This window comes from Coccinella septempunctata, chromosome 3 (genome assembly GCF_907165205.1).
Source record: "Coccinella septempunctata chromosome 3, icCocSept1.1, whole genome shotgun sequence".
Lineage (NCBI taxonomy): Eukaryota > Metazoa > Arthropoda > Insecta > Coleoptera > Coccinellidae > Coccinella > Coccinella septempunctata.
The window spans coordinates 24357727-24385686 of NC_058191.1; the positions used below are offsets into that span (position 1 = coordinate 24357727).

Genomic DNA, 27960 nt, shown 5'->3' on the forward strand with positions numbered 1-27960 from the left:
CTTGGTGTTTTTTCAGTAACAATCATCAAAATTCAAAAATAATATCCTTGCTCATTTGAAAGGTCAACCAAAAAAAAAAGACCTCAGATATCGTTTCGATTGATTTTTATCGTTTTGTAAATATCTTGAATTTTAGTTTTAAACGGTTTTAACAATCAAATTCAACAAATGGCGGCTCTAACTATCTATCCAACTCGTTTTTGAAGTTTCGTTCTAGTTTTTCGGATGTGTTGGGATGGCTTCGCGAATGTTATTAGTTGTTGCAAGGTTTTTAGTTTTTTGGGTCGTTAGTATGGACGATGATAAATTTCAAAAAACCACATAAAACAAAATCAAGGAGCATAAAAATAATTGAAGAAGATGTAGGAGGAGTACCTAATGCTCCTGACATTTTGAGGCATGATTTTTTGGAGTTTTGCAAGTATGTTTTCAAAACCATCAGGCAATACTGCCATAAGTGTTTGTCGGTCTGATCAACCTGATATAAAGCTATTTATTCGCAATTTCCCAAGTTATTTCATAAATTCTTAGGCCCAAGGGGGTGTCCGCCTTTGTGGATGGTTTTATCGACATGGAATGTCCAATTAAGCTTTCTCTATATAGGTTGATGCCCAGATATTTGGTTTCCACTACACTGATTTGCTCCTCCTAGTATACTCTCCCTCAATCTTGAATGATTATTATCGTTTCTAGTCCAGTTGAGATGGTATCATCGTCATCGATACTCAGCATCACAACTATGTGAATCATATACTAGAATACAGGGTGTATTTGAAAGTGAGTCTTTTTTCTTTCAACAGAAGGTAGAATTGGTCAAAATGAGCGTTTCATCAAAAATCACCTATACAAAACTTTCAAAATGACAAAGTTGAAAAAAAATTGAAAATGATTACTGAAATAGATTGTTATACGACCCTAGACCGTTGGTTAGCTGAATTATCGCAAAGCAGTGGGAAAAAACTTATCTCCTGATTCGACCATGTGGTTTCGTTTAGTATATTGGCTCGTTCGATATTTACGTGGTAATGAAAATGCAAACTTAGGATTGCCGAATTACGGTGGTATTCTGCTTTCATCTGTATGCCAATCTGTAACTTTTCATAAGCTTACTGGAAAATTATGCATTTCTGAACGTTTTTAGTGAAATGTAGCTTACAGGAATCCGTATCTATTCACGATAAGTAGTTCAAAACTAACACTGTAAAGAAGATAGTTACAGGAACATTTCCAGAATTGCATTATTCACGAATCTGTCAACCGGACACAGACAGATCGATCGTACTCTACAGATTTGTTACTTACAGATGAAAAGCAGAATACAACCATTATTCTCATTATTTTTTAGTAACCCACACGATTTTATGAAAAGGCTCATTTCGATACCAACTGACAGAAGAGACTTAGGACACAAGTGTAAAAAATAGAATAATATTTCAAAATCTCATCAATAAAATGAATCTTATAATTCACAAATTTTTTCACAATAGGCATCACAATCTTCTTGTTCGAACATTCCAATAATCGTCGCAAATATGTGATGAAATGGGGAAACATCATAGCACTTTTCCAACATAACTAACATAAGCACTTTCAAGAAACTGCCTCGATTTTCTACATTTTTTTTCACCCTGAATTGCACGATACAACAATTATGATTCTCTCAAAAGTGACCTGATGCATCTAATCCGATGAATTTGGTACTGACCCATTCATTATCAAGCCACATGTTTATGTTTTGTTTCGTTTTTGCGATGCAGGCAGGAGTCACCTTCCATTTCGATGAAATTTTGTCGAACTTCTAGGAGTTGTATCGCAGCCATCTTGGATATTTTATACAGGGTGTTTTCTAATTGAATGTCAAGGTAGGACATATGTTCATATAAAGTTTTTTTCTTAAAATGGGCCCAAAAATCACCCCCATAAATATTGACAATCAATTAGGAAACACCCTCTATAGAAAACTTTTGTTTAAACGACTTAATTCTACCTTCTTTCACCTTTGAAAACACCCTGTATATCCATCCAGTGAGCTGATGTTAGAGGGACAAAACACCACCTTGAGGCAACTCTCTGTTTTCTTTAAAATAAATATTGACAATCAATTAGGAAACACCCTCTATATAAAACTTTTGTTTAAACGACTTAGTTGTACCTTCTGTCACCTTTGAAAACACCCTGTATATCCATCCAGTGAGCTGATGTTAGAGGGACAAAACACCACCTTCAGGCAACTCTCTGTTTTCTTTAAAATAAATATTGACAATCAATTAGGAAACACCCTCTATGGAAAATTTTTGTTTAAACGACTTAGTTGTACATTCTGTCACCTTTGAAAACACCCTGTATATCCATCAAGTAGGCTGATGTTAAAGGGACAAAACACCTCCTTGAGGCAACTCTGTGTCTTCTTTAAATCCTAATTTTCTTCCACAATCTGTGGTTGTTATTTTTCAAGACAGGATTTATGGTGATGTCCGTTATGGTATGAGGAACACCTCTACCAGCCATAACCGGTGATCCAGTATGAGAGCAGCATTGAAGTCACCTGTGTGTTCTCTTGGTTGTTATTGAAAAGTAAATTCTTGTAACAAATTTCTTCTATTTATGTCTCAACACTGCGTAAAGACAGGCTGGATGGCATCCGAATGGAGTTTTATTAAACCAGCATGTCCCAAATCTAAAAATTTCAAAGGGGGGGTTTAGTTTTTAAGGATTGATTCGACTTGTTCATTATTGGAAACAATTCATGAAGAAGAATATTTTAGGGCGATTCTACTATCTACGCATATGAAATAACGGAGGAATATCCACATATTTGCCCTCTAAGTCACCACCGATGCCCCAGCCTTCACCAAGGATTGTCATTCCTGCCTAAGAACGTTTGTAACGTTATCGATGTTGAATTTGCAGTAGCTCACAGGCTAACTAATCAAACAATAGAATCACTTTCATTCACAGTGCCAAGAATAAAGGTAGTAGATGTTTCTTATTAGGATGCACATATTTGATTCTGCATTTTTTAGACGGAGTTTTTCCAAGATGATCTCTTTCCCCCCACCAAAGTTACATGGGAGCCTACCATGAACAGTCATGAGTGGTTTAGCGGTAAAGATAAACTTCCTCGGAGGATAAGTTTACAACCAGTTGGAATGATTCCATGTGAGTTTGTGTTACAGAATTTTCACATAAAAAATATGTTCTATTTAAAATTAAAATTATTTCAGTATCTAGTCAGAAAACAAATTCTACATCTGGAAAGGCTATGGAGAAATATGCAGTCAATAAATCAGAGTCATCACCATCCATTCTTTCAAACGCACCAATAAATTTTATGGATCCAGAATTATCTAGTCAAATGAAAGCGAAACAAAATGAGGTAAGAAAAAAGTGAAAAAGTCAACTAAAATTTCCCAGAAAGATTCGATTTAATTGAGTCACTCTATAGGTGTTTGAAAATATAGGAATATCAAAACTGAAGGGTATTTACCCTCCACCTTTTGACTGTGTAAAAGTTCAACAATTCAAATGAATGCCCCTGTGTTTTCTACCAGTTGGTGCTACTGAAAAGACGTGAGAGTTTCATTTGCATGTAAAAAAAAAATGGTTACCACAACCCCGCAGTTTGTAGGTGATATTATCTAAATTCTGATGGGGAGTGCTTTCTACCTGCATATGTGATATGTGATTCTCATCTTAATTTCAATTACAATTCTTGTAATTTGAGAAGCTTTTTGATGTGAAAAAATCAATTGTTCAATCGCTCAACTTTTTCGAATAACAAATTTTTTACTGACACCTTTAAGAGAAAAAAGCACTGACACCTTTAAGAGAAAAAAGCAGGGATTTTTTTTTTGTTCTAAATTGAATGAGTAATGAACTTGATTTTGAAAAAAGCAGTGCCGTTATATCTTTTTTCACAAAATATGAAAGTCAATCCCAGTGCGCACGCCACCGTAGTTGAAGACAGGTATTCAACGTGAAATAATCACCTTGATGAGGTGACCATTTTTACTAAATCTCCTTCAAATATCTTACCTATAACGTTTCGAAAATATCGAGGAATACGTTATTTATTTGCAATACATGCAATGCCCTGTAAATCGTAAACGAAGCATGTCCGGCAGGCCCGGATCTACGATTTTTTCTGACCGGGGCAAAAATTCATGATGGCGCCCCCCCCTACTAAGGTTCGTAGGAAAAATCTAATTGCATATTCGTCATCGCTTTCAACCCGAGTTATTTTTTTCACTAGTTCGAGGTCGTATAGATTACGAATATCAGATTTTTCCTAAGATGAGTACTTTGGAATAAAATCACTCATATTTTTTTTCCATTGTTCCATCAAAAGATATTTTTTCTCATTGTTCCATTAAAAGTTATTCTTTTCCCAAAATACTCCCAAAAATTGCATTAATAAAAAAAAATTCAAAAGTTTGTATTTACAAGAATGTCGTTTGCAACCCGCCATCGTCTATCGTTTTTAACCGCGCTTCATGAACGAAATTATTCCGAACAAAAATTTATTTTTTTAACTACATATATCGACCCGGATCATTTTACATATGAATTCAAAGTAGGTCACGAATATGCAATTAGATTTTTGGAGGATCAGTATTTTGAGGAATAAATCACTTTTAGTGCAAAATTTCGGAAATATTGGGTAACTTTGAGAAGCTGTAGCAGCTAGAAAAAAATCACTAGTCATATGCTGTTTTTTTGGTGATGAATTGGTTCTTTGCAAATATAAAAAACCACACTTCATTCATCTATCTCGAACGGTTCAGATTTTATGAATTTTTCCGCGAAGGTCCAAAATTTCCGATTTTCCATCGACCATAACTTGAAAAGTAAATTTTTTTAAAAATATCTGTTTACATATTCGTGTTCTACGCCCTCGAATTAGTGTACAGAATGAATTCGGTTTTGATCGGAGGCCAAAAATATTCTTCAGAAAATCGCCCACTCTGTATATATTTCATTTTGTGAAAACATTAAAAAAAAATTTCGTGAAACTTTTACATAAAACATTTTTTTGTACCTCTCTCAGTAACAAAGTTAAAGGGGGGCTCAAATTATGGTGGAAAAACTCGATACATCTATGGAAAATTTGAAAAAATTTCGATCTTACCGATTTCCACCAAAATTGATGTTTTTATTATACTAAGGCATAGATTACGAATATGCAAACAGAATTATGCTGAAAGGATTAGTTTTTAAGTTATGGTCTATAGAAAATCGGAAATTTTGGCCCTTAGTTCCAGATGAGAAGGCGATGGGTCGGTAATTCCCCAGGCAAAGAAATTACTGCTTGCGACGCAGTGTAAACATATCAGATCTTTCAACCTATTTCACCCAAGTGTGGCGGTCATTCGTAGATGACTGAATAATATGCAGTTAATTGATCCCTCATTGATTTTAAAGATTTTAGGCATAGTGATGGTTTATCATGTTTCCATTCTACAGTTTCCATTTTAGCACTAGGAAATTAATTTTTTCCGAGAAAATCAAAAGTAAAAAATTTCAACCTCTGGTTGATTTTGGCGCCCCCTTAGGCTGGCGCCCGGGGCAAGCGCCCCGCTTGCCCCCCCCTAGATCCGGGCCTGATGTCCGGACAAAAGGCTCGAGAACTTCAAAACCCATGGAAATTTTTTATTTTATTTGATGTTTTTTTAACTTTGTATAATAATGTGTTGTTATTTTATTGTTGTGGTTCATGTTTCATTCTTAGAACATAGATACATGGAATGGAAAATAAACATTTCAAAGACTGGAGAGCGATAGTTGCTTAGTGTCGCCAATCACAATTAAGACAGTTGACTCGGACATCATTGTCACATCAATTTTCAGTACGAATAGATAGAAAGTATCTAAATTTTTGAATATGAGCCACTGTCTTAGTGTCGCGCTAGACAGAGAAGCATCAAATGTGTGTACTAAAAAAAAAATTTTCGTAGCATTAAATGTCCATTCCAACTATCTGTGTTCTAAGGTTTCACTTAAGAATTAATTCATTACAGCCTCGAGAAAGGAACGAATTTTTTCAAATTGTCGCTGCCGGCGATATTATAATAATTGTCTTATTGCTGTCCAATTTTCTGTGACAATTTTTGAGTAATATATCATTTATTTCGCAACTCCACTTGGAAAATATCTTAGATCCTCCCCTGCTGCAACATGCTTGTTTCCTTATCAGATATACAGAGTGGGCAAATTTCGTTGTCTACTGAGGGGATCTCGAGAACTATAGCAGCTAGAAGAAAACGGATGACACATTCTCTAGCTCTTTTTTCATGACTAATCCGAATATGAAAACAAAATCGGCCTATCATTTATAGATTTCGAGTTATAAACAAAAATTGAGATTTTGACGATTCCAAAAAGTTCTCATAACTTTTTTGTCTTTGAAGTTACAGATCTGAAACTTGAACCGTCTTAGGCACTTTCATACGAAGAATCTACTGACAACAGATTTTTTCCAATTTTTTTCAAAAATAACAAATTCAATAAAAGTTTGTATTTAAAAAAAATGAAAGTTCACCTAATGATTCGAAATGAAAAAATATTTTGAGCTCATCAGTGGATTCTACGTAAAAAAGTGCCTGTAAAAGGTTCAAGTTTCAGATTTTTATCTTCAAAGACAAAAAAGTTATGAGAACTTTTCGAAATCGCCAAAATCTATTTCTTTGCTCCAAACACAAAAACGAAGAATCGTAGGAGGCTGCGGTTTTCACCATTCTTTGTTGCTCGGAAATGGGTCATCCGTTTTCTTCATAAAACTAAGGATTTTTGTTGTCAATAAGCCTTTAATTTCCAAACCTTTATTGTACAGGTGTGTCCCAAATTCGATGCCAGTGGGGGATCTCGGAAACAAAAATAGCTAGAGCAAAACTACACCTTCACCTCCTACGATCCTTCGTTTTTGAGATATAAGCAAAAAATGAGAATGATATCGAAAAGTTCTCATAACTTTTTTGTCTTTGAAGTTACAGATCTGAAACTCTAACCCTCTACAGGCACTTCTTTACGTAAAATCCACTGACGAGCCCAAAAATTTTCCTGTTCTGATTTTCGAATTATTAAGCAAACTATTATTGAATTTGTTATTTTCGAATTGGAAAGAAATCGTTGGTCAGTAGATTTCACGTATATAAGTGCCTGCAGAAGGTTAAAGTTTCAGATCTGTAACTTCAAAGACAAAAATGTTATGAGAACTTTTCGAGATCGTCAAAATGTACTTAATGTTTTTCTAATACCTCAAAAACGAAAGATCGTGGGAGGTTACGGTTTTCACCATTCTTTGTTCCTCTGAAAAAGAGCTCGGAAACGTATCATCGGATTTGTTCAAATTCTTCTAGTTTCCGAGATTACCATACTGGACATCGAATTCTGGAAGAGTTTCATAATCGATGATTCTTTTTTACAGATCCAGAAAGCAATTAGCAACAGAATGGAGATCAACCTCAAATTAGAACAAGACGATATGGAAGGTGTGGACGAGAAAGAGTGGGATTGAATTTCATTCTTCAACGAATTTCTATTGCGGTAACCTAATTTTACCATTCCATTAATATAATATAGTCATAATAGAATAAGAGTAACTCTAAGGTAAATTCATGACATTTTATATGCTATTTAAATCGTTTTTTTATATTATTTAATGAAAGTGTGATGCTATTGTGGATGTACATCTTGTTAGCGTGACTGAAGATTTTTAGCCTGTTAGTCCGTCGGAGTTTCCCACAAACAATCAGTCAGCCTTTCGATCTGTAGTCGCTGGTTTGATGATGTGACTAAGTTTGAGATTTCGACCTTATGAGAATCGTTTCAGGGAACGCCCTGACGTCCAGGGGACTCCATTAAGAGTGCTATAAGTTGTTAATCCTGAAATCTCATTTATTTATGATGTATTCTGTACTGTTTCAGTGGTCGCGATGTTTTCAGAATGATTTCTATTTTATCTTTTTATTGCTATTTACCAACTATGATATTCTTCTAATTATAACGGCTTGTATGAAGCCAAAGATTTTATAACGCATCCAGTTTTTTAATCATAAAATTTTTACACATTGAAGATTATAGTAAGTGTATGTTACTGTTCTGTAATTTATGCTTTATCAGAAAAAAATTTCACACCCAATCTACACTCCTTGTTTCAGAATCATGAAATTCCTTGATACGTTTTGAGTCGTGAGTTAACCAATAATATATTTATTAATAGCGTTTTCTATTGGTAAAACTAAAAGTTTCGGCACTATGTGCACACGAATATTATTTCCGTGTTGCCAAGAACGACCCATAAATGCTGATCCAAAAGAAAATAAGGCCTGACATAATTATTTGAAATGTTCCATCATTGGTTAAGGTGAATCTATGGCTTCGCGCCATTTTCTTCAGTTCTTGTGCTCCGTCCGATCTTTATGAAATCGAAAATGGAAAATGTTAAAGATTGGAACATAAATACATGGAATGGCACTAAGGCAGTGGCGTAAATGATATAAACTTATATACGACGTAGCTTTTCTTATTGAAAATTGATGTGACAATGCTGTCAGACTCAACTATCTCAATTGCGATTGGCGATAGGTCTATTAGGTATGACCCTTGGTCCTTCCGTGCAATTCATATTGAAAAGATAATTAAAATACGAAATTCCTCTATTGGTTTTCTCAACATCATAAAAGAGCTAAATATTCAGGTCCATCTTCTCTGTCAGAAGAGAAAGAAAGAAATACCTAAACGCAAAAATATTTTCACCATTCATGACGACAAAAGTTGCAGAACAATTCTATGCTCTTATGAAGCTTAAACTAAATTGCACAAACACTGGCACGACCTCTCAGACCTTGTGCTGAAAGATGCGCACAGAGTGCTTATAGTGCGGAACAAGTTTTACAAAAGAACATGTCTTCTAAAAACTTTGGAGGGTAGCTTCTGTGTGAAATTTTTTCTTTATTTACATTTTGTTCGACTGTCAGTGTCAAGAATGTTAATGTAAGGCGAAAGGGCGCTGGCCTGTAGCCAATGTATGAAGAGTTCATGAATAGTGAATATACCTTGAAACAGCAAGTACGTAGTATTTTTTAGAGCGAAATATAGCCTCGTCGGAAAGTGTGGAAGTGGAAGACTGAAATATCTAGTATCCAGTAGCGGCTTCATGGAAAATACATTCGGTATAAGTTAATATTTGATTTAAAAGTAAATGAGACATAATAATATTATTCTAAGAACTAGCAACATTTACGAGCAAGAATTTTAGGAAGGCTGATTCTTCATTATATGATTCCTTCTCCAAGAAAAATCGACACCTCTGCCTGCTGGAGACTTTGCGTTCTGTAGTGCGCAGCTCGCAGCTCTCCCTTATGGGTCATTTTAGGAAGATTTATTTTTGTTGCATCTACACAATTGAGATTATGAAATTTTTTGGGAGGACGTTTTAGTCATTGCTCAACGCCTAGCAGACGCCATTTTTGATGAAGAAAATAGTGAAATTTCCAACCATTTCAGGAAGGCTGAAATTTTGATCTTATATTATTGACATATTCAAGAGTGAAACATCAAAGTGGCAGACATTAATTCGGCTGGTAAAAGAAGGCAGACGCCCTCAAAGTTTCAAAAACTTACGTTATCCTATAGGGTATATGCGAAGTGAATGACCGCAAAAGAGTCAAGAAACCATTTCAGGAAGGCTGACATTTTGATTCTGTAGGATTTAGATATTCAGGAGTGGAACATGAAATTGTCAGACTCCAATTCTGCTGGTAAAAGGAGACAGACGCCCCCAAAGTTTCAAAATGCTACGTTATCCTATAGGGCATATACTAAGTGAATGACAGCAAAGAAGTCAAGAAACCATTTCAGGAAGGCTGACATTTTGATATTATATTATTTACATATTCAGTCTGTCCTTCTTGGTCTTCATCGGTATATTGTCCCGTATCAGTGATTTTAGTCATTAGAGATCAATTACTACTCAATTATTAATTTATTCATTCATAGCTGCATCATCAGGTAGAATTTATTTTCCTATGGACGAAGGTCCGATTCCAAATTGAGAATTTTTTTTACTATTTTTCAAATTTCTTCTTTTTTCTCATATCTCGTATCGTATGGGGTAAAAGAGGGAACAATCTCGGCGCTATATAATTGAAATATCTCTGTCCAATTCTCTTCTCTGCTCTCGGCGTTATTTTTATTTTTTGTTGTTGAATATCAACTATTGATGTCTGGTCTCATTGAGTGGTGGTCACCCTCACCCTTGAAGATAAGAAATCCTAGCCATACGGCTCGCTATATGCCGAAAAGCGGTCGAAAACTTCCGAAATCGACTACATCTGCAGACGGCCGCCATCTTAGCGATATCATCTTCAAAAGTTTAGTATACGAAAACTATTTCCTACTGACTTGAATAAATAAATCCGTTTTTCTAGAAGCGTGAGCGTTCCTTTTTCCGCACGCATCTCAAGTTGCAAAGAGTCACTTTCCTGGACGCAAATATTATAGAGTAAATTAAATTCTGTCATGTCCCTATGAACGCCAACGATGAGGAGCTCATCGTGTAAGTGTAACGGCATTCAGAATCACGTCTGTCATTATATATGAATTAATCAAATCAAAATTGATCTGTTTCGTCAAATGGATATATGTACTTATATATTTCGAGCGCTTGTAGAAAAAATCTTGTTCCTAACTATTGTGGAAAGTGTCTTGCCCTCACTCAACTGTTAACCCGAACTCTGCTGGACCCCTTTTTCAATTGTAAAAAAATTATTGATCGAAGGCGGTGAACGGGACACTACTGCAAAATTTGAAATCATTCTCTTGATTAGTTCATTTATTGAACTGTGAAATTTCATTCAACATTTAATTATCGCCTTGTATCTCCTTAAAAAAACGAATACCCTCAGGCCTCAGGTAATTTAAACCTCTTGATGTGAGTCGCATGAGTTCACCCTGATGACCTCACTTTATGCTTATGGTTTCCTAGGACATGGTGCAAGCAATTCAAACAAACATTGCTAGTTGAATAAAATGCGCAATTATTTGAGAAATGTTCTGCCTGTTGGAGTCGAACAAATAGATTTTTTCGCTCAAAAATGTCTCAAAATATTCTTGTAACAGTGGTGAAGAAATGAGTGAAAAGAGGGACCATGATAGCCTTCTTATACACACCACCAGTGATCACTGATGGCCACTAAAAATTAATTTATAATTGTGGTTTTTTTTCTCAAAAAATAAATATAACGAACTGAAATACTTTCAATTATTACGATCTTTTCAATTTGGTACTGAAGTTTCAGAACACTTTGTACCCTTCCCTTCTGAGTGGCAGATCGAAACATATATCTGCCGCGAATTTGGAAATAAATCCATTCTCCGTTGGAATTCATAGCATATTTCCACACGAAATGTAACGTGAGAAAGAGAAACCAATTTGAATAAAACCGAATGAAAATAAGCGAGACGTGAGACAGAATAATGATTTATTTACCTCTGACGGATTCAGCGAATATTGAAGAATGGAATACTCAAAACCTGTGAATCTGAAAGAATAGATTTGCCAAGGTTTGTGTTATGCCAATGAATAATAATTGCAATGAAATTTGCCTCTACCAGATACGGTATATGACAGATCAATTTTGTGTAGTAATTTCCATTTGGTACTTTAGTTTGATTTCTGTAACTGTTTTATACCATTATATTTAGGGTTTCTACGGTGGGTGGCCTATTATTAGTCGTTTGCAGAGAAAGGATCATAAGATTGTTCTGAAAATTTGGGTACTATATGCGGTTTATGCTCCTAATATATCTGACTAAAATATTTTTAATTTTGCGACATTGCCAGCTTATACGAGAAAATACTACAAACTCTTCGTTATTTCAAATGGGACACCCTATTTAGTATAACTTTTCTTGCTTCTCTATCTCTGAGTTTTTTTTTGCCTTGTACTTCATTCTCCCCATTCCTGATACTTTCGGAGATATTAACGGTTTTTCATTAAAATTTTCCAAAAACATTAATCCAAAGAAATAGTCATAGAAAAGGCATTTCATATTTTGGGAAGCTGAAATTTTGAAAATAGCTCACTGAGATTAGGATGAGTTTCGTGAAAAACACTTAGTTTGTGACATACTTGCGCTGTTCTTCGTCTTGTCACTCGATACAAAAACGGCAAAAAACTGATTTTTCTCAAATGGAACTCATGGTTTCGGAAATAAATTCAAATTTCTACGAAAGTAAGGGGTTTATGAAAAATGTAATGAGGTTGTGTTTTTTATGTAAAAATGCACCATCATTAAAATGAGGGTGCATCTTTCTAAAGAGAGATCTTTTCATTTCCGTTTTAAATAACAATTCAAGACGTCTTCATCGACGCAGAATTGACCGATTTTCGACATCCGGGCACATCTAGTTTCCTAAAGTAACTTTCCTAAAGATGTTCGTGCATTACCATAAAAAAGTATTTTTTCAGATAAGAATAGAAAATTTTAGGTTGGTGAGAGTTGGGAATAGGGCGGGGGGAGGTTGTGCCCCCCCCTCCTCAAAATCGAATCCTGGATCCGCCCCTGACTGTAACGAACATCCATTGCAATTGTTGCCTTAAGCGAGACATGCTTTTTGGACGAAGGTAGACCGGAAGCGATAAAATAACGAATGTTATGTTAAAGAAATTACCTAGAAAAGGTATAGCCGCTCTAACTAATATCGCGAATGGAATTATGAGGACAGAACACTACCCAGAAAAATGGAAAACAGCAGAAGTCATAGTATTCAATAAACCATTCAAAGAGAAGAAGTTTCCACAAAACTACAGACCGATAAGTCTACTGTCGGCTTTAGGAAAAGTAGTAGAAAGAATTATCGCCACGAGGCTAAATGAGGAAACCGAAAATCTGAAACTAATTCCACCAGAACAGTTCGGATTCAGAAGAGAGCATTCAACAGAACAACAATTATTAAGGCTCACAGAGTACATAACAGAGGGATTCCAAAATAAACAAGCTACAGGTCTTGTTTTACTAGACGTCGCCAGAGCATTCGACACAGTATGGCACGAAGGATTAATATATAAGATGAGATGTGCTGGATATTCGATCAAAATATGCAAGTTGATACGGAATTATCTCAAAAATAGAAGATTTTACGTGAAAGTGGGAGGAGAATGCTCCTCAACAAGAGATATAGAGGCTGGAGTACCCCAAGGATCAGTACTTGGGCCACTTCTGTACAACATATACATCCACGATATTCCGAAAAATCCAAGAACCATGCTAACGTTATATGCTGACGACACAGGCATAGCAACTCGACACCGAAATCCTGAAATAATAGAACGAGTTCTACAAGAGTCGATTGACGAAACAAATGACTGGTGCATAAAGTGGAAAATCAAGCTCAATGGACAAAAGAGCCAAGCAATATTACTACAGAAGAGAAGACTGCGACCCACAACGAAACTGGATGTTGACGGCGAAGAAATCGACTGGAAAAATGAAGCCAAATATTTAGGAATAACACTTGACAAAGGACTTACTTGGAAAAGTCATATCAAACAAGCAATCGACAAAACGAAAGCAGCGATGAATAGACTGTATCCTCTGATAAGAAGAAGAAGCCACATGTCGAAAGAGACAAAATTGAAGATAATCAAAGCCGTTGCTAGGCCTCAACTGACTTATGGATCAGTTGCCTGGGGTTTCGCGGCAAAGAGCCATATCAAAAGAATTCAGGCCACTGAAAACAAGCTGCTACGATGTGCAATAGATGCACCTTGGTTTGTCAGGAATAGACAGATTTATAAGGACCTGAAATGGGAAACCATAACGGAATTCATGAACAGAAAAGCAGAGAAATTATTCGAAACAGCGAAAAACCATCCGAATCAAGAACTCAGGAGACTAGTGGACTACGACCCAGAGGAAGACAAAAGGAGAATGCGAATTTACCGAAGGAGACCAAGAGATCAATTAAAAAGAGATTAAAATAACAACTTATTGAAAATTTCAATAAAGTGTTAATCCAATAGAGGATAAACACATAAATCCCAGCACGATAGTGTGCGAGAAGAAAACCGACCAAGAGATGAACGGTTTATAGGCAAATGCCCGGAACCAAAATTCAAGAAGCAGTAGGGTTTTTAGTGGGTCTCGAGCTCAGGAGAGTGAGAAACCCCACACTGTTCCCCCTCAGGAGATGAGGGTGGTTCTTCTGTCTTGCAGATTTTCCCCCTGCTACACCAAAAAAAAAAAAAGGACGAAGGTAGCTTGATAGCGTCCTTGAGTATTAACTCAAAGATACTTTTTTCTGGAAAGGCTTGCCGGAAGGTGAATCAGACAACAATGGGTTGCCATTAGAAACGACCTGGCCGACAAACTAACCAAAAATCAAGTTGGCATCTCAGAACGTTTGATGACCCTACGCTTTCCTGCAGCAAATAACACGTTTGTGGACATCATTGCAATATGCGCACCCACTTTGAACTCCTCTGACAACTTAAAGGACATTTTGTACGAAACACTGGTTGCTACATTAAGTAAAATCCCAAAACGGAAACGAATTATTCTCCTTGGTGACTTCAACGCCAGAGTGGGTAGATGTCAAGACTCAGAACCGTGGCCGGAAATAATAGGGAAACACGGCACAAGGTCCTTTCGTTTGCATAAAAAGTATAGCGCACTTTTCTACACTCGATTTTAGTATTCGTTTGCTGATGGAATTTACACCAGTGTAAAAGGAGGTGTAGTTTATCTACATCAGAGGTTTCACTAAACACTGAGCAGATCTGGAGTGCTGGACTGATCATAGGCTTGTAATCTCGAGAATGAAAATATCAATGCTCCCAAAACACCAATGCAAGCCAAAGAATCTAAGAGAGCGCCTTCAAATCTCCAAACTACAAAACCCTTCTACAAAAGAAAGATTCACAGTTGCCGTCAAAGATAGCTTGACACCACCGGATTATAACGACGACATTGAGAGTCATTGGCTCCGCTTCAAGTCATCTCTTACAAATACAGCGAAAGAAATACTGGACACAGAACGCTCCCGAAAATCCCCAGACTGGTTCGCCGACAGCGAAACTCATATCGCACCTCTTTTGGAGGCAAAACACAAAAAAGCGATGAAAACGGCAATTAACAAGCCTGGCGATGTTGCAGCCCAAAAGAGTCTTACAAACATAAAACGCGAGGTCCGTCAAGAAATAATTAATATCAAGGATAGCTGGTGGAAAGAAAAAGCTAGGGAAATACAAGCTTACGCCGATAACCATGACTACAGGCGATTTTTCGAAGCTATTAAAACTGTTTATGGTCCAAGCAGTAAAGCTAACTTACTACAAGAGATGCTCATGCAGCTGTCCTAACCGATGATACAAAAATTCTCGAAAGATGGAAGGAGCATAACCCGCAGGTCCTGAATCAAAATAACGACTCGGATTTATCTTTTTTAGACCTGCTCCCCGACTATAGTCCCATGACATCGCTTGATGACGAAATCTCAATGTCGGAAATCATAAGTGCGATAAAAAATATGAAAGTCACCACTGTCACCAGGTCTAGACGGCATTCCAGCGGAGATATTCAAAGCCCTGGATGGAGACATTGTCAATAGTCTCCTAGCACTATTCCGCAAAACCTGGGAACAAGGAGATGTGCCACAAGACTTCAGGGACGTTTTAGTTATGAACCTTTATAAGAACAAGGGCGATACGTTAAATTTTAAATTGGCATATCGTTGCTTAGTGTGGCCGGTAAAATTATCTCGAAGATTATGGCTAATCGTCTGATTCCACTCTTAGAAAAGCTATTACCTGAATCCCAGAGCGGCTTTCGACCAAATCGAGGTACGGTGGACCTAATTTTTACACTGCGACAGCTGCAAGAGAAGGCCCGTGAACAACAATCAAGGATCTATACAGCCTACATCGATTTAAGTAAGGCTATAGAGAGTAGAGAGAAGGAGAACGATCGCTGCTTTGAGACCACGGATTTTTTGTCCCCTAAAATATGTACCAATAGGGTAGTTCATGCTTTTGCCAACAGGCGCGCTGGCCATCACGAGAGTGCGAAATTTTGATTTATACAAATCAAATTGTAGTTGGCTCGTTGGCTAAGTGAACTGTTTCCCTGGTGAGAGATGATAGGAATATTATTATTTACGATTTTTGATAAGAGAACAACATATGACCATGGTGAAATGTTGAAGCGTGCGCTAGTATAAGAGTGTTTTGGCATCGGAAAGAAAAGGAGAAGAGATAAAATTTCCGAGAGCATTTTTGAGAGAAAATTGGAAAAAACCTTATCTCAAGAATCGACACCGAATCAATTTGTGTGTCAAGAGCACTTTTGCGATGAAGATATCAAAAAGATGATGGATTCATTATAAACGAAATCGAAATTGTCATCCCTCGTGAGAAGTTGACTCTTCTGAATAAGAATATCTAACCAATAAAACTACATGGTTCAGAAGTAAATATTCTTGAAGAATTTTGTTGGCATAACATAATATATGGTTTATATCGCTTCTCAGCTGAGTATTGGCTACAGAATCTTCTCTAATACCTAAGTGATAAATCTGAGACTGCTATCTTTTGTTGTCTTGATGTGTACTACTCCTCACTACGGATTCATATAATTTTGAAGATTACGGTAAACCAACTAACATAGCTGCTTTGAAAAAACAATGATAAACAAAAGTAGGTACAATTTTTTTGATCAGTGATTTCTTTTGAATTTCATTGATTTCGACTTGCATTTTATTGCATATAATTCAGAGTACTCATATTTAATATAGATTTGAAGAAAGGTATTTGAAGAATCATCAGAAAAACCTACGATGACACATAACCTAAAATAAAATGAAGGCCGTTCATGGCAAATTGACGCTTGAATCCCCACCCCTTATCGATACCCGCTGCAATCGCAGCGACACCTATCCTACGTTTCCCGTTTTCGGGGACACATTTTTAGTACGTCGATCGTTCCGTTCTCCTTCTCTCTACTCTCCATAAGTAAGGCCTTCGTCTTGGTGAATCAGAGAGCGCTATGGAAAATCATGGGACGCCTTCGGAGTACCCGAAAAATTCTTAGCAGTGTGTAAAAGCTTTCATACCAACAACACCGCTAGAATACAGCATAATGGCTCTACAACCGACAATTTCTTAACCAACTCTGGAATGAAACAAGGCTACGTGTTAGCGTCTTTACTGTTCAATATTTTCGCCATAGCTGTCTCGATAATTGCTGACATGAATATGCCTGTAAGAGGTGTTGGGATAAGATTCAGATTTGATGGAGCAGGTCTATTTAACCTGAACCGCAAACCCGTACAAATTTTATCACGTGCTATAAAAGAGAAAGCGGACGAGAAAGTCGAAGTGTCACAGTGCCGTAAAAGAGAAAGCGGAGGTGAAAGTGCCCACTAACCAAGCTACGGAATATTTGATTCCGTCTGTGAAGTTTGTGTAGGTTCTATATTTGTTATCGGAATTTTAATTCGTTAAAATTTTCAAAGTTGGTGTTCATCCTAAGTGTCCAGAGAATTTTTTTTCTCGTTGGTACTGCAGAAAACATCAGGTGATCTTATTTTTCGTATCTCTTTTCTGATTTTTATCATAGCGTATAAAACATTCGGCTTTATACCATAGATTTATATTAGACTATTTCAGTGAAGATTTCTGAATATTTTATTATTTTCAAATTGTTTGATATTTTGAGATTTTTGATTATAAAACCATGTCGGAAACCTCAGATAATGAGGGTTCCTACATGGAAGCGACCGATGCTGAAGAGTTCAGCGAAGGCGAACACGAGGAGCTTGTAAAGCTCAGAGAAGAAAATGGGCAGTTGAAAGCTCAAATAGTCAAACTGACTGAAACTGTGTCACAGTTGGTCGGTGAGATGCGCCTCTTGAGGGAGGAAATGACCCGCAATAATATGACGAAATCTCCCACTTACGCCGCAATCACAAAGCCGGTAGCGGGTTCCAAGAATAATTCCCTTATAGGAATTGTTTCACAACCCGAAACAAGGAGAAATGATTCAACGCAGGTCGCGAAGGCCCCAAACGCGCCCCCAACTAAACGCGCGCGAAAAGAAAGCTCCTCTTCTGATGAGGAGACTGTCAAGAAGGCAACGGAAGTGCCTAAAAGAGATAAAATTCCACCCATCACGATGATGGGCACCTCAGATTGGGTAGAGATATCTAAAGCTCTCTACACAAAAAGGATAAATTACAACCGTGCAACTACAGTTAAAGACGGTATAAAAATCATCGCGTCAACTGTAGATGATTTTAGAAAAATCACTACATTCTTCGAGCAGCATGGTAAAGAATTTTTTACCTACCAAATGGAGGAGGAGAAGAAGATATATGCCGTTATTAGGCATTTACCAATCGACGCTGATCTTGCGTTGATTAAGGACGACCTGATATTCCAGGGAATAACAGACGCTGAGGTGTCCAGAATGACATCGAACAAAACAAAGAAACCAATACCTCTCTACCTGGTTAAAACCCAGAAAAAGGAAATCTTCAAAGTGAAGCGACTCTACAACCTCTGTATTGTGGTTGAACATAAAAAGAGGCCTGAAAGTCCAAGCCAGTGCTTTAGGTGCCAAAGGTACGGACATGCACAAAACAAATGCTCCTTCCCGTGGAGATGCGTGAAGTGCTCAGGAAGTCACAGCAGCAATGACTGCACACTCACCAGAAAAGGTGAAGAGAGAAATGCCACATGCGTCTTATGTGGAGAAGAGGGCCATCCAGCTAGCTACAAAGGATGTAGCGAGTTTAAGTTGGTGACCAGAAAGAAAAATTCCCGAAAATCAGTTGAACAGAAAAAGAAGGTAACAAAAACAACAACTTCTGAACAAAAAATTCAGGAAGTAGCGAAGACCCAACCTACAGAGCAGGAAAAGAAGAGGGAGACTCCAAAACCCGTCCAGAAAAAAGAAGGACAGAAAAAGCTTACAATGAAACAAGCTGTGAACAGTCAACAGGAGAAGAAAAAGATATCTGAATCAGCCGATGATTTAGATATCTTCACGGAAAAAATTTTCAACAAGATAATGTTGAAAATTGAGAGGGAAATGGAGAAAAAACTCCAAGCATTATTCAGTAAACTGAATTAATGGACCTTACGGATATAAGGAAGAAATCCCTCAAGATAATCTCGTGGAACATAAACGGGATCAACACTCGGAAAGCCGAGATAGAACAAATAATATCAGAAAGACAACCTGATATTATAGCCCTACAGGAAACAAGAATAAACCGGAACAGAAGACTGAATTTCATGAATTATGAAACATATAGATGTGACAGAATTACAAACACCGGAGGAGGAGTAGCAACTTTGGTGAGAACAGATCTGAAACACTACTTTAAAAGTAGATCCGACGAAACACAAGGAAAAACAGAAAAAGTGACGATTGTTGTCGAATTAAATCGGCAAAGAGTCGAAATAACCTCGGCGTATAAGCCACCACAAAACAATCTATTGGAAGAAGAGATAAACAACATGTTGGAAGGATCAAACCCGAAAATCTCCATCGGAGATTTCAACTGTAAATCCCCATTATGGAATAGCATAACAGAGAATAGAAATGGCAAAAAACTCAAGGATTTCGCCGAAAAACAAAATGCCATAGTTATTGGACCAGAGCTACCGACATATCTTGCTTTTGGAAGAGGAATACCAGATGTAATAGATATCGCGATATTGAAAAATATAACTCAAGAATTCTCGATTGAAACTTTGGAAGATGGAACCTCAAACCACAATCCCGTGGAATTGACAATTGGAGAAGAACCAAGAGAAAAGCTGCTGGAAATAAGAGAATATACCAATTGGACTAAATACAGCCATTTAATACAATCGGAAATAACAGAAATTCCAACAATTAACACTCCAGACGATCTGGAATGTGCGGTTGATAAACTGGAAGAGATTATATTGAAAGCTTACGAAAAAAGCACGAGAAGAGTGAAGAGACCAGCTCCAAGTCATCCGCATGGCGATACGCCTAAAGAAGTAAAGGATCTTATACAAGAAAATCGAAGACTCAGAAGAATATATAGGATGAACAAAAATGATCTAAATAGAAGAAACCTCAACCGACATAGCCAAGTTCTGAAAAATGCCCTGAAAGATCTAAGAACAAGCAGATGGAACAAAAGGGTTCAAGAACTGAATACAATCGATCATTCTGCATGGAGAATGCAAAAAAGCCTACGAGGAGAAAAGACTATAATTCCACCCCTACACGGAGAAACGGGAATGGCTTATACAAATACTGATAAGGCAGATGCATTGGCGGACTCGATCGAACGAGAATCGAGAATAAATTACAGGATAGACGACGATAATGAAGATTTGGAAGAACTGGTTGAAGAAAATGATGAAGAAATGGATGAATTACCAGCGACTGCTGAAATAGACAAGCCAACATCGCCAAATGAAATCAGGGAAATAATTAGAAGTTTGAAGAAGAGGAAAGCTCCCGGAAGCGATAAAATAACGAATGTTATGTTGAAGAAATTACCTAGAAAAGGTATAGCCGCTCTAACAAATATCGCGAATGGAATTATGAGGACAGAACACTACCCAGAAAAATGGAAAACAGCAGAAGTCATAGTATTCAATAAACCATTCAAAGAGAAGAAGTTTCCACAAAACTACAGACCGATAAGTCTACTGTCGGCTTTAGGAAAAGTAGTAGAAAGAATTATCGCCACGAGGCTAAATGAGGAAACCGAAAATCTGGAACTAATTCCACCAGAACAGTTCGGATTCAGAAGAGAGCATTCAACAGAACAATAATTATTAAGGCTCACAGAGTACATAACAGAGGGATTCCAAAATAAACAAGCTACAGGTCTTGTTTTACTAGACGTCGCCAGAGCATTCGACAGAGTATGGCATGAAGGATTAATATATAAGATGAGATGTGCTGGATATTCGATCAAAATATGCAAGTTGATCAGGGATTATCTCAAAAATAGAAGATTTTACGTGAAAGTGGGAGGAGAATGCTCCTCAACAAGAGATATAGAGGCTGGAGTACCCCAAGGATCAGTACTTGGGCCACTTCTGTACAACATATACATCCACAATCCATCCGAAAAATCCAAGAACCATGCTAACGTTATATGCTGACGACACAGGCATAGCAACTCGACACCGAAACCCTGAAATAATAGAACGAGTTCTACAAGAGTCGATTGACGAAACAAATGACTGGTGCATAAAGTGGAAAATCAAGCTCAATGGACAAAAGAGCCAAGCAATATTACTACAGAAGAGAAGACTGCGACCCACAACAAAACTGGATGTTGACGGCGAAGAAATCGACTGGAAAAATGAAGCCAAATATTTAGGAATAACGCTTGACAAAGGACTTACCTGGAAAAGTCATATCAAACAAGCAATCGACAAAACGAAAGCAGCGATGAATAGACTCTATCCTCTGATAGGAAGAAGAAGCCACATGTCGAAAGAGACAAAATTGAAGATAATCAAAGCCGTTGCTAGGCCTCAACTGACTTATGGATCAGTTGCCTGGGGTTTCGCGGCAAAGAGCCATATCAAAAGAATTCAGGCCACTGAAAACAAGCTGCTACGATGTGCAATAGATGCACCTTGGTTTGTCAGGAATAGACAGATTTATAAGGACCTGAAATGGGAAACCATAACGGAATTCATGAACAGAAAAGCAGAGAAATTATTCGAAACAGCGAAAAACCATCCGAATCAAGAACTCAGGAGACTAGTGGACTACGACCCAGAGGAAGACAAAAGGAGAATGCGAATTTACCGAAGGAGACCAAGAGATCAATTAAAAAGAGATTAAAATAACAACTTATTGAAAAATTCAATAAAGTGTTAATCCAATAGAGGATAAACACATAAATCCCAGCACGATAGTGTGCGAGAAGAAAACCGACCAAGAGATGAACGGCTTATAGGCAAATGCCCGGAACCAAAATTCAAGAAGCAGTAGGGTTTTTAGTGGGTCTCGAGCTCAGGAGAGTGAGAAACATCTATAAACATATATACGAAGTTTTAGGCCTTAGACTCAATTTCGACAAAACCAACATCCTGGTATGTCCGCCAGAAAGTCTTCAAACAGATATCATCCTGGAGAATGAAACTCTAGAACAGGTCGAGCAGTTCAAATACTTGGGAAGCTTCATAAATACTAGGGCTAATCTGGACACGGAAATATGCAGCCGTATCAATTCGGCATTACGGGCATTCTGAAAGCTAAAGATCAGAGTGTTTCAAAATCACGACCTCTATCTGAAGACCAAGACAGCTGTTTACAAAGCAGTCGTCCTCCCAACGCTTCTTTACGGAAGCGAAAGCTGGACGCCCTACAGGCGACATATTAAACAGCTGAACAAACGCAACAACTTCATCTAAGACAGATAATGCACATCACATGGTTCCACAAAGTTTCGAATGCAGAATTCTTGCAACGCGCTAGTTGTACAACAATTGAGACTCAAGTAACGAGGGCCCGACTCAGATGGAGCGACAACATTCTGAGGATGCAAGACACAAGGCTCCCCAAAATAGCTCTGTATGGCGAGTTCACAGAGGGAGCCCGGAAACCAGGAGGCCAGTATAAGCGGTTAAAGGATACACTACATCAATCCCTAAAATCAGTTAATGCCAATCATAACTGGGAACAACTACCGTTAGACAGGTCACAGTGGTGGTCTTTGGTGCACAGTTATAATGGAGACTCGAGAAGGATACAGGGCCGGCCAGATCTGGTTGGTGACTATCCATGCCCGGAGTGTGGAAGGATCTGTAGGTCACGGTTAGGTCTCTTCTTCTTCAGTCACAGGAGGACACATAGTCGCAATTAGTAATAATAAGAAATTATAAGTCCGCTCTTTTTTTTGTCTTTTTGTAGATTTATTCCCTGTAATGGGATAGAGCAATGAATGAATGAATATAGTAATGATATTACCTACTTATTATTTTTCACGATTTTTCCATATCCGCGTTAGTGGCAAACCTTGTATTAATGAATGAATAAATTTTTGATTTTAATGACACATTCAATCATTGTTTTCATTTTGATAAATTGAAATTTTGCCTCACCCTTCGAAATGAAAAAAAAGGAACATTCGATTTAGAATGCTATTGCATTCAGTGCGGAAGGTTTGAAATTCAGATCTCTAGCTTCAAAGACAAAAGTTATGTGAGCTTTCCGGAATCTTTAGAATCTCAATTTCCACTATAATATCTCAAAAACGAAAGATCTTATAGGTTTTCACCATTCTTTGTTTCTCTGACAAAGAGCTGAGAAACGAGACATCTCTTTTGCTGTAGCTCTCCTATAGATTCCAAGATTCCTTCACTGGACATCGAATTGGGAACATCCTGTACGGGGCTATTAGCGGAATTCCTCGAAACAGATGAAAACATCAGTGGGGAAATTTAATTCGTTATCGCGACGCGGAATTAATTATCAGTCTACGTGAAGATACGCTGTTCAGTAATCTTCTAAGAAAATTATATTCTACAATGGATTGGAGGAATTACCGATATGCAGAAATGACAACAATCGATTGGGATATAAGTAAATATAATTTCATTGAAACGTTATTCACTTCCAAACTATTGACGATCATCATCATTCAGTACATTCAGATTTTATTTATATTAACATTTCATTTTCAACCAATGATTTAAATTGATTCGTCAATGTATAATTCGCAATGACTGAAATTGTTTTATATACGAGAGAGGAAGTATCAAAAAATAACGGAAAGGCAAACAAAGATATTTGGGTGATTATTGATAAAAGTATTTATGATGTGACGAATTATATGAGTGAAGTAAGTATTATCCATTTTAATATTACAAATTGAGATTCTTTTCATCTGAATAATATTTTTTTATTTTTTCATTCATTGGGTGTGGTGTGAAAAAACAAAAGGGACATTTGTTCGAAGGGAATCAAAATGATCAATTCATTTTCGGCCCAATTTTCAATAATTCTCCAGTCAACTATGCATCATCTATATTCAATATTACTAATTCGAACTTATAGTATACGTCCCATCTGCCTATACAGGGTGAGTCTTTGACTCGTACAAATATTTTAACAGTGGATTCTTGAGATGAAAAGAAACACAGATTTAGCTAGTTATTCAGAAGGTAATTTTGTTTTTCTAGGGGTGAGAACTTAAAATGGCTATATCATTTTATAGGGGCCGAATTAGAAAAAATGGTCTAGGAAAGTGTTTCTTTTGACCCGAAGAATCTACTGTCTACTAATAAAATATTTGCATGTGCCAAAGACTCAAACCGTATAGTCTCCTGTTGTTAGTTATTACACATGCAACAACTCATTTATTGTAGGTGTATGGGCTTACAGAACAACCTGTATATAAATGAAGACTTCTGGCACCGAGAAGGCACCTTTTTTTTTAAGTTCAAGGATTATATTATGAGAATGTTGAATTTCTCAATTCCCACAACCCGAAAGTATTTGAAATAATTTTGTTGACCAATTCATTTTATGAAACAATTAGAATAGCAAAGGGCTGTTTTCAACTATCATTTTGATTTGATACGTATGAATAATCCACACTATTGCAGCATCCTGGAGGACCTGAACTGATAGAAGAATATGCTGGCAAAGATGCCACCAGTGCGTTTTTTGACGTGGGTCATTCTACTGAAGCAAAAAAACAGTTGAAGAAAATGAAAATTGGGGAAGTACACCCTGTAAGTATGAATGAATAAATGAATTATTCATTTCAGAAATGATCAGTTAAACTTTGTATCGAAGAATCACATCAAACTAACTTAAAGTTATATAAAGTTATTATATTTGATGCTGATTTTGATGATCACGAATGTAATTTCTAAGAGATTGATACAATATAAGAGGTGGATAAATGGATATTCTCAATTCTTCTGGGATCATTTTAGAAGCAATCGCGAATAGTGTGGCACCTTCAAATTCTTATTCTATCCAACACGCATTTTACCTAAAATATATTTCTGCACTCTGAAAGTTAGGGTAGTGTGAATTGATTTGAATCTTTTTTTCTGCCAGATGTTGCTAGGGTATATTCTTACATCATACCCTCTATACTGACATCGAATGAAGGGGCCATCAATTCATTCCATTTTCGTTGAGGCATGAGTTGTGTTGCTCTGACGAGGTCAAATGACACCAGCATATACTCTTTCTCGACGAGATGGGTTTAGATCTTTGGATTATTATTTGTGTTCTGTGGTTTAGATCGTAACATTTGTTGATTTAATATATCAGCGGGTCTTATGTATCCTAATTTTTCGTTGAATTATATCTTATTTTGAACTATCTGTCCTATTCGACTGTTCTAACAATGGTTTAACTGCTATGAAATATGGAAAGATATTTTTAGCAGGATCGCAGAATGAATTAGTATTTTTGCAATAAAACAATAAAAATGTATGTCACCAGGCCAAGAGTAGTCTATCTCTTTTCTGAATATCATGAACTTATCTATTTTGGCTTGAAGTACCTTATGCGTTTGATAGTTTATTTCAAATATTTCTGATGATGATTTTGCGATTCTAGGATGAAAGAAATGGTGGTAATAAATCTACTCCAAAAGTCAATGAGGATTCCGAATCTACGTCTGCACACAGGAGGTAAATATGATGAAAATATTCTTTTCATTTGACACTTTGTCAAAAATGGAAATAAAAAAAAGTTTTATTAAGCACACAAACAAAGTTGCAGGCAGACACGTAAATATAACACACTGCCAAACTCTGCTTTTTTGTTAATCTAGATGAAAGATCAAGTAGATTTTTTGAATAGGGAATATGGATACACTTTTCTTAGCAGAATCTTGATCTCCGTGAAAAACTATGGGAATATTTTGTCTCTTCCGTCTTTCGTTTTTGCCATAAAATGAATCGTTGTGGAGATAAATGTGTTTTATGTTCAGAATGATTATGATGATGAAAATCTTCTACGTATACATACAAATAACAAATCAGAAAAAATTTTTTTTTTTTTAAAGATGCTAATTAAATGATCAAAATTAGCCCAGTTTCTAACGTGCGTTCAAAAAAATTCGTCGTCAAGAAGGCTATGAAATTTTGAAGGCTGATGTTCGGTGGCTGAACGTATGTCTTTCCTTGAATTACTTCATCTTCCCAAAATGTAAACAATGATGACATTAACCTATATATCGTAATTTTGTACGGAAAGGCACTTTTCAGAAAAGGTTACCTGTAAATTTCACCCAACTTTCGAAAAGCATTTCTTTCATTGAGTAAGATGACAAGAATCCAAACAATCTGAGGCGGTTAGAAAAGTTCTTCGTAAAAATTTTAACCGTCCACTATTTTCATACGTAAGAGACATGAATCTTGAATTGATCGTGGTAGGTAGTATGTTTTTTGTAAGAAGGTTCTAGTTACTTCAGTCATATGAATAAATCACAGTAAGATTCTCAATAAAATGTTTATTAATTCTCTATAAATATTGAATTGATTCAGTCATTACTGAAAATCCATGACTAAACTAAAAGAACTGAATTACATGAAAATAGCTATTGGACAATTTATTAAAATTCAATTCAGCTATAAAAAGGCATGATGCTTTCTCCTTCATAACGTTCTGCTATTGTTCCATAAAAGAAAGTAGGTCCACATTTTGCCTTTGACTGATGCATACTGTCAGTATGCATCAGTTCATTCATCAATTTTTCTCGGATGCTACAAGGTTAGGTAATCACAACCTTTTCAGTTTTCTGATAACATGTCAATCTTTATGGAAACAAATGGATATCTTTTTTTCAAAATCGGGTGGCATATGCCAACGGATACTCCATCCACTTGAGATAAAATCTGAAGAGAGGTTTGTCGAGCTTCTGTCACCATGTTTTCATTATTACTGAACTCTAGAGTTTTCTTTTTTGGTATACCACTTCCTTTTTCGTTTTAACATACCTGTTTCGTCAACACATCGCAAAACAGTACAATGGAAAAATTCATTCTTCATAATCTACAGCAACATAGGCTTCAATGAAGTCGCCGGAACAGAATATTTCCATTTTCCTTCAATTTTCTTTCCAATTTTGAAGTAGAATTCAATAGTAAAAGTCTTTCACACGTCCGTAAAAATCATCTTTATAATTTGCTGATAATTTTAATTCAATAACAACCCAAAATGCTAAAATGACAGTTCACCTGGAAAATAGTAAAGCACGAGCTAAGAATTACGTTTAGACACGAAATATCGACGTTTAAAATTCCATAGCCTACTTGACGACGAATTTTTTTGAACGCACGTTATATGCCTCTTCATAAACAACATTTGCTATTCAACAAAATCTACTTGACCTTGAAATCAGACTCCAGTGTCAAATTAAATGTCTGCATTTGATGTCCCCCTTAATAATAAGAAACTTTAATTTGTAACATTTCTTGACCCAAAGAGTTATTTCAGTGGATCTTTTAAAATGTGGCACCCACTAAGTCCCTTTATGCTTAAAGCTTCCTTTATTGTCATTTTTACAGGAAGCTTTAAAATTGAAGGGGAATTCATAGTTTGATTATGAAAGTGGTTGCTATTTCACTAAAATACTCCGGTTGTAGGGATCCACATAACAAATTTTGAGCATAAATAGGTAACTATAATTTATTCTGACTGGGAGATTTTCTATTGAAGTATTATTTATTTACATGTTATAAATCGAATAAACTTGTCGCCGATAAATAATGACGGTGTTTTATGAATTTATTCACAGGAATTTCCTTGATATTCTATCATGTGGAATATGTGGGAGGAAAAGCCAATAGTTCTGCTTAATCAAAAATATCATGATGCTTGGAAGTCGGAATGTGGTCTTTCTGTATAGAAGACGAGAATAATAAAAGCTGAACTGAAATTTCTAATCTGTCGGATTAGATTCTGATCATTTTCATCCAG

At 36.6% G+C, this 27960-nt stretch overlaps 2 protein-coding genes across 3 annotated transcripts in view; both read left to right on the forward strand.

Moving 5' to 3' along the window:
• The window catches only part of LOC123308941 (coronin-7), a 32826-nt gene extending 23760 nt beyond the window's left edge, over positions 1 to 9066 (forward strand). For both annotated transcript variants that reach the window (XM_044891768.1, XM_044891769.1), the window contains 4 exons: positions 2766 to 2972; positions 3024 to 3159; positions 3225 to 3376; positions 7424 to 9066. In XM_044891768.1, the coding sequence (XP_044747703.1) occupies positions 2766 to 2972; positions 3024 to 3159; positions 3225 to 3376; positions 7424 to 7513 (585 nt within the window). In that variant the 3' untranslated portion in view covers positions 7514 to 9066. The remainder of the gene's footprint in view (positions 1 to 2765; positions 2973 to 3023; positions 3160 to 3224; positions 3377 to 7423) is intronic.
• Positions 9067 to 23494: 14428 nt separating this feature from the next.
• LOC123309513 (cytochrome b5-like) lies at positions 23495 to 27947 on the forward strand. Its single transcript, XM_044892668.1, has 4 exons — positions 23495 to 23854; positions 24621 to 24749; positions 25594 to 25667; positions 27779 to 27947. Exons 1-4 carry the CDS (start codon positions 23735 to 23737, stop codon positions 27828 to 27830), a joined length of 375 nt encoding a protein of 124 aa, XP_044748603.1. The 5' UTR covers positions 23495 to 23734; the 3' UTR covers positions 27831 to 27947.
• The last annotated feature ends 13 nt before the right edge of the window (positions 27948 to 27960 follow it).